The sequence below is a fragment of the Cryptotermes secundus genome, unplaced genomic scaffold, assembly GCF_002891405.2.
Source record: "Cryptotermes secundus unplaced genomic scaffold, Csec_1.0 scaffold790, whole genome shotgun sequence".
Lineage (NCBI taxonomy): Eukaryota > Metazoa > Arthropoda > Insecta > Blattodea > Kalotermitidae > Cryptotermes > Cryptotermes secundus.
The window spans coordinates 61,425-73,916 of NW_019744127.1; the positions used below are offsets into that span (position 1 = coordinate 61,425).

At 40.8% G+C, this 12,492-nt stretch overlaps 1 protein-coding gene across 1 annotated transcript in view; it reads left to right on the forward strand.

Moving 5' to 3' along the window:
- The first annotated feature begins 8,200 nt into the window (after positions 1-8,200).
- The window catches only part of LOC111874531, a 154,487-nt gene continuing 150,195 nt past the window's right edge, over positions 8,201-12,492 (forward strand). The window contains exon 1 of the mRNA XM_023870105.2: positions 8,201-8,927. Coding sequence (XP_023725873.1) covers positions 8,312-8,927 — 616 coding nt within the window. The 5' untranslated portion in view covers positions 8,201-8,311. The remainder of the gene's footprint in view (positions 8,928-12,492) is intronic.

Genomic DNA, 12,492 nt, shown 5'->3' on the forward strand with positions numbered 1-12,492 from the left:
TATACAGAGTTCAGGTGAGTCGATTGTAGGACAGGTGGTCTCGAAATTCTCTGTCTATTGTGGAGTCCGAAATGTTTACAGAGATTTCGTAAAGTCAATAGTCACCCAGTTGGTCTCGGAAAACCCTGCTTTAATTGAGTTCGAACTCTTTACATAGATTTCATGAAACCAATAATAGCACACCTGGTCTAGAAATTCCATGTTCTAGAGTGAAGATCGATCTGTTAAGAGAGTTCTCGTGAAGTCAATAGTAGCCCAGCTGGTCTCGAAATTCCCTTTCTTTGGTACAGTCCGAAATATTTACAGAGTTCTCGTGAAGATAATAGTTGCTCAGCTGCTCTCGAATATCCTTGTCTGTAGTGGAGAACGAACTGTTTACAGAGTTCTTGTGTAGTCAATACTAGCACAGCTGGTCTCGAAATTTCTGTCCTTAATTGAGACCGATCTGTTTGCAGAGTTTTCATGAAACCAATAATAGCACGGCTGGTCTTGATATTTCATACCTTTAATTGAGTATGAACTGTTTACAGAGTACACATGAAGCCAATACTAGCACCACTTGTCTCGAAATTCATTGTTTTAATAAAGTTCGAAGCTTTTACCGAGTTTCCTTGAAGTAAATATTAGCAGAGTTCGTCCCGAATTTCCCCTTTTTTAATGGAGTCCGAACTGATTACAGAGTTCTCGTGAAGCCAATAATTGCCAAGTTTGTCTCGAAGTTCACTGATTTTAGTGGAATCCCAAGTGTATACAGAGTTATCCTGAAGTCAATAGTCGCAAGGCTGGTCTCGATACCCCTGTCTTTTGTAGAGTCCGAACTGTCTACTTAGTTCTCGTGAAGTCTATAGTAGCACAGCAGGTCTCGAAATATCGTGTCTTTAGTGGATTCCCAAATGTTTACAGAGCTTTCCTGAAGTAAATAATATGACAGCTGGTTTCGAAATTCCCTGTCTTTTATCGGGTCCTAACTGTTCATTGAGGCTTCGTGAAGCTAGTCGTAGAGAAGCTGCTCTCAAAATTCCCTGTATACTGTGGAGTCCGGACTGTATACAGAGTTCCCGTGAGTCAACATTAGCAAAGATGGTCTCGAAATTTTCTCTCTGTTGTGGAGTCCTAACTGTTTACAGAGTTTTCCTAAAGTCCATAATAACACAGTTTGTCTCGAAATTCCCTGCCTTTAATTGAGTTGTCTCGAAATTCCCTGCCTTTAATTGAGTTTGAAATCTTTACATAGTTCTCATGAAACCAATAGTAGCACAGCTGCTATTGAAATGCCCTGTATTAAAGTAAGGATCGATTTCTTTACAGAGTTCTCGTGATATTAATAATGGCCCAGCTGGTTTCCAAATTCCCTTTCTTTAGTGGAGTCCGAACTGTTTACAGAGTTCTCGTGAAGCCATTAGTTTCCAGATGATCTCGAATTTCCCTGTCTGTAGTGAGGAACAAACTGTTTACAGAGTTCTCGTGTAGTTAAAAGTAGCACAGCTGTTCTCCAAATTCCCTGTCCTTAATTGAGACCGTACAATATTATATTTAAGCATCCTGTTGCACTCCATACGATAAATGATATAATGATACAAATTCCCTCCCAAGTGCAAACAATATATATTGTGTCCTTGATCTTGCTCCTCTATACTACATGTTTCGGCCTCAGACTACCATCATCAGGTGTATACCACTCACGTTGCTGTCACACTGCACTCAGCCCAAAATTTAACATTTAAAACATTTTCTTTGTTATTATCAACATCTACTTCGTTATAATTTGTCTGGTTTGTAGATTATTTTACACACGTTAATTTTGACGTTCCTATATCTATAGAATATCCTATATCTATAAAATCTTTAGTTATAATTTTAAAATCCGTTATAATTTTCCTCTAAATTTTAAATTTAAAAGTGTTAGGGTTACTCGCCCTATGTCTAAAGTGCTGCAGCGGCTAGTTCTTGTTTCCACACTGTATAGGTGTTATCTCTAATATATAAATATATTCGTATTATTATCTTGTGTACGTAATGTTTTCTTATGTGTTTATATTGTTATTTGTATTTACCCTGTGTAGTCTTCCTGTGTGCTGCCGCCGTTATTCTTTACTACGTGTGCTGTCAGATGTACTGTGTGCTGAGTTTTATGTTGGTGAGTTTAAGGTGGATGGGTAGTGGGGGGAGAGAGGTACTGTTAGTCTGTGTAGATTTCGTGTATCGTTTGAAATATGGGATTGTTTTTCTATGTGTGTATCATTCATGTGTAGGCTTTTCTTACTTATTTTATATATATTATATTTCTCTAATATATTCAAATGTCTGCCCTTCTTTCCCGTTGTAACAACTTCCATTACCTCTCTTATTGTTCCGTATGCATGTCCTGTATTTAGTATGTGATTTGAGTACCCGGAATTGCTATCATTATTCCTGATATCATGTATATGTTCTTTATATCTAGTGTTAAATGTTCTGCCTGTTTGTCCAATGTATTTCAAAGGGCACGCTACACATTTCATTTGGTATATGCCACTTTTATTGTACTTATCTAATTGTGGTTTTTGTGTGAGTATATTTTCTATTATGTTTCGTGTGCGGAATGCTACTTTTATCTGTGTGTCTTTGAAAAGTTTTGTAACTTTTCTCACTTCTTTTGTACTATATGTAAATATAGCTCACTTTGTTTTATATTGACTAGAGAGGGTAAGTACAAATAACAATATAAACACGTAAGAAAACATTACGTACATAAGATAATAATACGAATATATTTATATATTACAGATAACACATATACAGTGTGGAAATAAGAACTAGCCGCTGCAGCACTTTAGACATAGGGCGAGTAACCCTAACAATTTTAAATTTAAAATTTAGAGAAAAATCATAAAGGATTTTAAAATTACAACTAAAGATTTTATAGTGCTACTACAGGAACGTCAAAATTAACGTGTGTAAAATAATCTACAAACCAGACAGATATCAACGAAGTAGGTTCTGATAATAACAAGGAAAATGTTTTAAATATTAAATTTTGGGCTGGGTACAGTGTGACAGCAACGTGAGTGTTATACACCTGATGATGGCAGTCTGAGGCCGAAACATATAGTGTAGAGGAGCAAGATCAAGGACACATAATATATTGTTTGCACTTGGGACGGAATTTGTATCATTATATCATTTATGAGACCGTACTGTTTAAAGAATATTCATGAAGCTAATAATAGCACACCTGGTCTCTATATTCCCTATTTTTAATTGAGTATATACTGTTTACAGATTACATATGAAGCCAATACTAGCACAGCTTGTCTCGAAATTCCCTGACTCCAGTGGAGTCCCAGCTGTATACTGAGTTATCCTGAAGTCAGAAGTAGCAGAGTTGGTCTAGATATACTCTGTTTTTGTGGTGTCCAAACTGTTTATTGAGTTCTCGTGAAGTCTATAGTCTCGAAATTCTGTGTCTTTAGTGGAGCTATGCTGAAGTCAATAGTAGCACAGCTGATCTCGAAATTCCCTGTCTTTTAAGGGGTCCGAAATGTTGATTGAGTTCTCATGAAGCCAATACTAGCACAGCTGGTCTCCAAATTCCTTTTGTTTAGTGGAGCCCGAACTATTTACAGATTTCTAGAGTGGCCAATAGTTGCCCAGCTGTTCTCGAAATTCCTTGGCTTTAGTGGAGTTCGAAGTGTTTAAAGAGATCTAGTGAAGTTAATAATAAAACAGTTGGGCTCTTAAATCCCTTTCTTTTTGGAGTCCGAATTATTTACAAATTTCTCATGAAGCCAATATTAGAACAGATTGTCTCGAAATTCCATGTCTATTGTGGAACCCGAATGATCTTTAGTGATGTTCGAACGGTTTACAGAGTTCTCGTGAAGTCAATAGTAGCACAGCTGGCATCCAAATATTCTGTCTGCTGTGGAGGCCGAACAGTTTACAGAGTTGTCGTGAAGCCAATAATAACAAAGCTGGAGTCGAAATTCACTGTCTTAGTGGAAACCAAATTCTTTTTCGATTTCTCGTGAAGCCAATATTAGCCCAGATGATCTCATTATCATTTGTCTTGTGTGCAGTCTGAAAAATTTACAGAGTTCTAGTGAAGTCTATAGTAGCACAGTTGGTTTCGAAATTCGCTGTCTTTATTGGAGTCCCAATTGTTTACAGAGTTTATTGATGTTAATACTAGCACAGTTTGTCTCGAATTTCCTGTTATTTTAAGGATTCCGAAATGTTTATAGAATTCTCGTGAAGCTAATATTATAAAAACTTGTCTCGAAATTCCCTGTCTATTGTGGAGTCCGACCTCTTTACAGAGTCAAAAGTACCATAAGTGGTCACGAAATTCTCTGTCTCTTGCGGAGTCCGAACTGTTTACATAGTTCTTATGAAGTCAATAGTAACTCAGCTGTTCTCGAAATTCTCTGTCTCAGTGGATTCCGAACTGTTTACATAATTATCCCGTAGCCAATACTTGCACAGTTTGTCTCGAAATTCCATCACTTTTATGTAGATCTACCTGTTTATAGAGTTCTTTGAAGTCAATATTAACAAAGGTGGTCAAGAAATTACCTGTCAATTCCGAGTCCGAAATGTTTATTTAGTTCTTGTGAAGTCAATAGCAGCATAGGTGGTCTGGAAATTCTCTGTCAGTTGTGGAGTCCAAACTGTTTACAGAGTTCTCGTGAAGTCAATATTAGAAAATCTAGTGTCGAAATTCTCTCTCATAGTGGATTCCAAACTCTTTACAGAATTCTCGTGAAGTCAATAGTAGCCCAGATTATTTCGAAATTCTCTGTCTTATTGGATTCCGAACTGTTTACAATGTTTTCATGAAGACAATATTAGCTCAGCTGGTCTCGAAATCCTCTGATTTACTTGGAGACCTAACTCTTTACAGAGTTCTCGTGAAACCATTACTAGCACAGCTGGTGTAGAGATTCTCTGTCTTAGTGGATTTCAAACTCTTTACCGAGTACCCATGAAGCCAATAGTATCCCAGGTGGTCTCGATATCCCCTGTCTTTTTTGGAGTCCGAACTATTTACAGAGTCCTCGTGAAGTCAATACTAGCCGAGCGGGTTTTGAAATTCTTTGTCTTTTAAGGGGCGAATTATTTATATAGTGTTCTCCTAAAACCAATAATATAAAAGTTGCTATAGAAATTACCTGTCTATGGTGGAGACCGAACTGTTTACCTTGTTCCCGTGAAGTCAATAATATCAGAGTTGATCTCGAAAATCATTGTCTCTTGTGGGGTCCGAACTGTTTACAGAGTTCTCGTGAATTCAATAGTAACACAGATGGTCTCGAAATTCTCTGTCACAGAGGATACGGAACTATTTACTTAGATCTCGTGAGGTCAATAATAGAAAATAATGTCTCGAAATCCCCTAAGTTTAGTGGAGCTCGAACGGGTTGCAGTGTTCTCGTCAAGAAAATATTTTCCCAGCTATCTCGAAGTCCTCTGTCTTTGTGGAAGCCGAACTCTTTACAGAGTTGTCGTAAAGTCTATAGTAGCACAGCTGGTCTCGAAGTTTCCTCTTTTTTTGAGTCCGAACTATTTATAGAAATTCATGAAGCCAATATTAGCTAAGCGGGTCGCGGTATTCCCTCTCTTTTAAGGAACCCGATCTGTTTAAAGAGTTCACGTGAAGCCAATAATAACAAAGCAGGTCTCGAAATTCACTGATTATTGTGGAGTCCGAACTGTTTACAGTGTTCCCTTGAAGTCAATAGTATCACAGCTGGTCTCTAAACTCTTTGTCTGTTGTGGAGTCCGAACTGTTTACAGATGTTTTGGTGAAGTCGATAGTAACAAATCTCGTCTCAAAATTCTCTGTCACAGTGGATAACGAACCTTTTACATAGTTCTGGTGAAGCCAATTATAGCTCAGCTGGTCTCGAAATTCCCTATCTTTAGTAGAGAACAAACTATTTACAGAAGTATCGTGAAGTCTATAGTAACACAGTTGGTCTCGAAATTCCCCTCTTTAGTTGAAACCGAACTCTTACAAGAGTTCTCGTGAAGATGATTTTATCATAGCTGGTCCCGAAATTCGATAAATTTAGTGGACTCCGAACTATTTACTGACTTCTCGTGAAGCAAACAGTAGCAAAGCTGGTGTCAAAATTCTTTGTCTTAATGGAATCCAAACTCTTTACCGAGTTCTCCTGAAGATGGTTTCGTTATCCCTTGTATTTTGTGGATCCCAAACTATTTACGGTGTTCTCGTGAAGTCTATATTAGCACAGCTGGTCTCAAAATTCTTTAGTGGAGTCCCAACTTTTTACAAAGTTCTACTGAAGTCAATAGTAGCAGAGATGATCTCAAAATTCCGTGCCTTTAAGGGGTCAGAATTTTATATTGAGTTCTCGTGAAGCAAAGACTAGAAAAGCTTGTCTCGAAAATCCCTGTCATTTTGGAGTCCGAACTGTCTACAGTGTTTCCATGAAGTAAACAGTAGCACATCTGGTCTTGAAATTCAATGTCTGTTGTGGAGTCCGAACTGTTAACAGAGTTCTCGTGAAGTTAATAGTAACAGAGGTGGTCTCAAAATTCTCTGGCACAGTAGATACCTAACCTATTACATCGTTCTCGTCAAGCCAGTAATAGCACACCTGGGATGGAATTTCCTTATCTTTAGTGGATCCCGAACTGTTTACGGAGTTCTCGTGAAGTCAATAATTGCCCAGCTGGTCTCAAATTCCTTGCCTTTAGTGGAGTCAGAACTGTTAACAGAGATTTCATGAAGCCAATAATTCCATAGTCGGTCCCGAAGTTACCTGCCTTTAATTGAAACCGAACTGTTTACAGAGTTCTAATGACACAAATAGTATCAAAACTGGTTTCGATATTCCCTGTCTTAATTGAGTATGAACTATTTACAGAGTATTCATGAAGCCAATAGGAGTACAACTTGTCTGGAGATTCCATGTTTAGTGAAGTCCGAAGTGTTTGCCAGTTCTCGTGAAGTCAATATTAGCACAGGTGGTCTCGAAATACACTGTCTTTAGTGTAGCACGACATGTTTCCTGAGATTTCCTGAAGTCGATTGTAGGATGAGTGGTCCCGAAATTCCCTATCTGTAGTGGATCCCAAACTCTTTACAGAGTTCATGAAGGCAATATCTGCCCAGCTATTCTCGAAATTCCCAGACTCTAGTGGAATTCCAACTGTTTACGAAGCTATAATGAAGCCAAGAATACAAGCTAGTCTCGAAATTATCTGTCTTTTAACTGGTCCGAACTGTTTATAGAGTTTTCGTGAAGACAAGAATAGCAAAACTGGTCTTGGAAATCGATGTCTATTGTGGGAACCGAACTGTATAGATAGTGAATATCAGCACAGTTCGTATCGAAATTCTCTGTCTGTTGTGCAGTCTGAACTGTTTATTGAGTTCTGGTGAAGTCAATAACCCAGCTGCTCTCGAATTTCTCTCTCTCAGTGGATTACAAAGTGTTTACATAGTTCTCGTAAAGCAAATAATAACTCAGGTGGTCTAGAAATTTCCTGTCTTTAGTGGAATTCGAAATGTTTACAGAGTTCTCATGACACAAATAGTAGAACAGCTGGTCTCCAAATTCCCTTTTTTTAATGGAGCCCGAACTGTTTACAGAGTTCTCGCGAAACCAATGGTTACCCAGCTGCTGTTGAAATGAACTGTATATTCTGGAGACCGAAATGTTTAGAGGTTCCCGTTAAGTCAATAGTAACACAGCTGGTCGCGAAATTCCCTGTCTTTTGGGGAGTTCGAACTGTTTACATAGTTCTGGGGAAGTTAATAATAGCCCAACTTTTCTAGGAATTTCCTCTCTTTAGTGGAGACCGAAGTGTTTAAAGAATTTTAGTGAAGTCAGTCGTAGCACAGCTGTTCTCTAATATCCCTCTCTTTTAAGGGTTCCGAACTGTTACTAGAGTTCTCTTGAAGCCAAAAGTAGCAAAGCTGGTCTCGAAACTCCGTGCCTTACTTAAGTTCGAATGTTTCACAGAGTTCTCATGAAACCAATAGTAACACAGCTGTTCTCGAAATTATATAGAAAACGGTTATGTAATAGGTACTGCTGTTGCCAGACACCGTGTTTACAAGTTCCCTAGCAACCGCTGTTTACTCGTTGCTAAGCAATGAGATTGGTTAGCGCACGTGATGGTGAAAAGGGAGCTGAATAGCGAGCGTTGCAGAAATGCGTCATAATCTGATTCACGCTCAAGGAGAGTATTAAGGAGTTATATTGCTGGTAGCTCTGAAATTTTTGATCCTTTGTTGTTAAAATTATCAGATTTTGGTTGAGGCCTGTGTCGTGTCGTGTCGTGCCGTGCCGTGCCAGACATGGCGGGCGCCTCGGTGCCTGGCTACCATGCATTCTGGACAGAGAAAAGAGCCTCACTACAGGCAGAGTGCAAGGAAAACGTGAAGCAATATCCTGCAGCAGATGAACACTACAGGAGACTGTTTAAAATCATTTGTGATATTGAGGATGTGGCCAGCTTCACACCAGCCACAATTGGAGAAAGTGTTGAGTGGGCGGCAATAATAAATGCCGCTGAAGAAAGCAGAGAGGGCTATTGCAAGGCTCTCAAGGGCAAGATTTTGTTCAGTGCTCTGTACGGAACCTACACAGTTACACTGAACGATCTGAAGTCCCTAGTGAAAGCCAGAACATCGGAGGCAACAAAAACCCAGACGAAGCCCTCCCAAGAGGAAGACTTCAAAGAGGTCCGAAGGCGGAAACGGCAGAGCACAACCGAGTCCGCCCCGACTTCAAAGAAGGCAGCGGCTGCCACAGGCAACACCCAAACCAAAGAGGTGCCTACCCGCAACTACTTTGCTCCTCTCAGGGTGACGACAATGGACACCGACTCTGCTGGTGACGGAGCCACTGCGCTGGAGGAGGGATCCACTACTCTGGAGGTGGATACATCAGGGAGAGCAGGCAGGCCACCCCCAATAATTATAACGACNGCCACAAGGTTCGATCCTTTTCCTCACACTTTTCAACATGTATACTAATGATGCCCACCAAACCCATGGTATTAATTTTGCCCTTTTTGCGGAAGACACCTATCTATACGCGACAGTTTTATTGTTAGAAAACTCCAAGGCAGTCTAAACGGGCTCACATAGTGCTACAACTGCCAGCAGTTCGGCCACGTTTAGGCTAACTGCAAACAGCCCCCACGTTGTTTGTGGTGCGTAGGTGGCCACTTACACAAGGAGTGCCCAGAGAAGGAGAACTCTGCCTCCACCCCAGTATACAGCAGCTGCCGAATGGCGGAGGGAGAAAAGCCACATCCCGCCAATTATCAGGGTTGCAAATATGCCAAAGAGGAGCAATAGAGAAGGAAGATTCAGAGAAGGTCCAAAACTACGGGGAGGGTGTTTTCTTCAGCCACCGTAACTCCAGGTGTCTCCTTCGCGGCGGCACTCCGAGGCAGTGCATCAGAGCAGCATCAGCGCCCTCAGGAAAGCCATGTTCCGGTGGCTCCAGCCGCAACAAAGAAACAGATTGTACCGCCCCCTGCACTACAGAAAGAAACAGGTCAGTCAGGTCAGGCTACTAATGTAAACGGTCAGTCTCTCGACAATATGTTGAGAGTGGTGACTGTAGTGCAGCAGATTATGACAGAGGCCAATGGTGCAGTGTCCGAGGAGGACAAAATAATGCCATTACCAAAATTATTCTAAACCTTAAGAAAGAGAATGGTCACTAGAATTCATAGGCCCCTCAAAGTCATAGAATTTAATGCGAACGGCATTGGAAGGCAGCGCTGTGAGCTCAGTAAACAGCTGCAAGACCTACAGGTAGATGTGGCCCTGTTTTCAGAGACACATCTGAAACCTCATGAGAGGTTCTTTATTCGAAATTACCACTTTTATAGAATCGACCGCCAGTCGGGCAGAAAGGGCGGAACTTCCTTTGCAGTAAGAAATGGCATTCCCCATAACCATGTAGACCTACCACCCCTTGTTTCAGTAGAAGCGACAGGGATCTGTATACCAATTGGAAATAGCGAAATGCTGCTTGCAGCTCCTTATAAATCTCCAGGCCAAGCCAGGAGTGATGCTGGCATCACTGAGCTCTTAAGCTTCAGACGAAAGTCTATTTTGGCAGGTGATTTGAATGCTAAGAACCACTTTTGGAATAGCAGAGTTTCAAACCCCTCAGGCTTTAAACTTGTGGATTTATTTGATATGAGTGATTTCGAAATCTCAGCACCACAGTGTCCCACTCATTGTTCCCCTGCGGGAAATGGTAACGTGTTAGACATGTGGTTCACCAAAATATTAGAATGTCGGATGGCGTCGTCTCTGATATTTTGGATTCAGATCAAATACCAATATTATTCCACATACTGGATCACGTTAAAATTAGGAATATTTCAGAACCCATTGAAAAATTTACAGATTGGGAGCGGTTTCAAAGCTTCGCTTCTGAATTAATATCACCTAAACTAGAAATAAATTCGGGGGTAGAAGCCGATAAAGCGGCAGGCGACTTTATAGCCTCTATTGCTTCGGCATATAGATTGTTGACAAGTTAAATTACACTTTCGGACATAAACAACGATTTTCCTGGTCCAGATCGTTTGATAAAATATAAACAGAGGCTATGAAAACTGTGGCAAGAAACCAGGGATCCAGCGTGTAAAGCGGCAGTCAATTGGGTCACCAAATCAATCAGGTGAATGACCCGGAAAAAGGCACTTGAACGTTGGGGAACAAAAATAGGTAACGCTGAAGTCACACCTCAGAATATGGCCCATTGTGAAATCTCTTCTTAAGAGAGGTGGACCAAGGGCAACAACTGCTATTCATGGTTATTCTGGCCTTAAATTTTATCCTTTTGAAAAAGCCAACGAAATTGCCGACAATTTGGAAATTCAGTTCACGCCACATGACCTGTGCGATGAAAACCATGAACAGAGGGTGGAGGCTAGAGTTCAAGCTCTGCTGGAAACCGTAGACGAGAACCCCCCTCAAAGGATCAGAGCATGTGACGTTCAGAAATTAATAAATTCCCTGAAATTAAAAAAGGCCTGTGGAATAGGCGGCATCCCAACTGAATGCCTCAGGCACCTTCCAAGGCGACCATTGGTTCACCTAACTCATTTTTTCAATAATTTTTTTGGCTTTCTCATTTTCCAAATTCTTGGAAGTAAGCAAAAATAATAACTTTACCTAATCCGGGTAAAGGCCCGAAATTTCCTCAAAAGTTACGTCCGATTAACCTCCTGTCCACGACAGGAAAACTATTCGAAAAAATAATTTTGAAATTCCTCCGTAAATTCTGGTTGACGTCTAATTTTGCCAGGAAACCTTCTCTGTCTTTTCTTCTATCGGCCTTCATTTCTTCCTTGTCGGTTTTTCTATCGGCGTATAGTTTTGCCACTAGGGGTTCGAACAATTTTTCTATAACTTGTTTTTCCATTCTGTAGCAGCAAAATACTCCATGTAACTTGTGGCGTGATCAAGCTCGGAAAACACTTCTGACACCAAATTGTCACGTGTCTTGAATTCTAATCTCGATCGTCACGTGTGTAAATCCAAATCCCACTTCTGACACCAATGTAACGTGTTTCGTTACTAAAGACGCCGTAGAGATGGTTAATTGGTTTATTCAACAACCTACAAGTAATGGCTACAATAAATTATAACAATATTGCGAGTTTCACAATTTATAACCCAATTCGCAAATCAAATCACGCTATTGTCAGTAGACTGCACGTTTCACAGTATGGGAGCTATATAAGTGTTACTGTATTACACACTCCCAGTCACACAATTACACACACGTCCGGTTCTTCTTTCCGCGACGGCTGCTATATTCCAACTGTTGTCGGATGACTGGAGAACTGTTGATAACACACTCGCTCCTAGGCTTGCTCGTAACTAACTCGGAACTGAACTCGGCGATGGCCACATTACAACTACTCTCGCAAGCAGCGCAGCTCTCTTATATAGTGGCTGTGTGTGCCTGTTACGTAGCAACGCTGTTATCTCACGCCGTTGCGGGTTGCGCGTTACGTTACCGTGCGGAGGGGGGATGCCGGAGCGCTGACTCACCCGCCGAGTCACTGCTGGTGGGGGGGTTCTCCGTTGGGCAACATGTCACAATATTGAAGAAAGAGGCCTACTCAACGCAAGTCAGTTTGTTTTTCGTGCACGTCACAGCACGACATTGCAGTGAATGAGGCTGACGGACCACGTGATCCTTAACTTCAACAATAAAATGTCTACGGCTGCAGTGTTCTTGGACATCGAAAAAGCCTTTGATACCACGTGGCACTCAGGCTTGATGTTTAAATTATCAAAATTGGAATTCCCCAACTCTCTGATCAAGCTTATTGGCTCCTTTCTGTCTAAACGTAAATTCAGGGTCTCTGTTGAAGGCGAAATGTCAACGCCAAAGGAAATGTCAGCACGGGCGCCACAAGGTTCTATATTTTCCCCAACACTTTTCAACTTGTAGATTAATGATGCCCCCCTAACACATGGTGTTCACCTGGCCA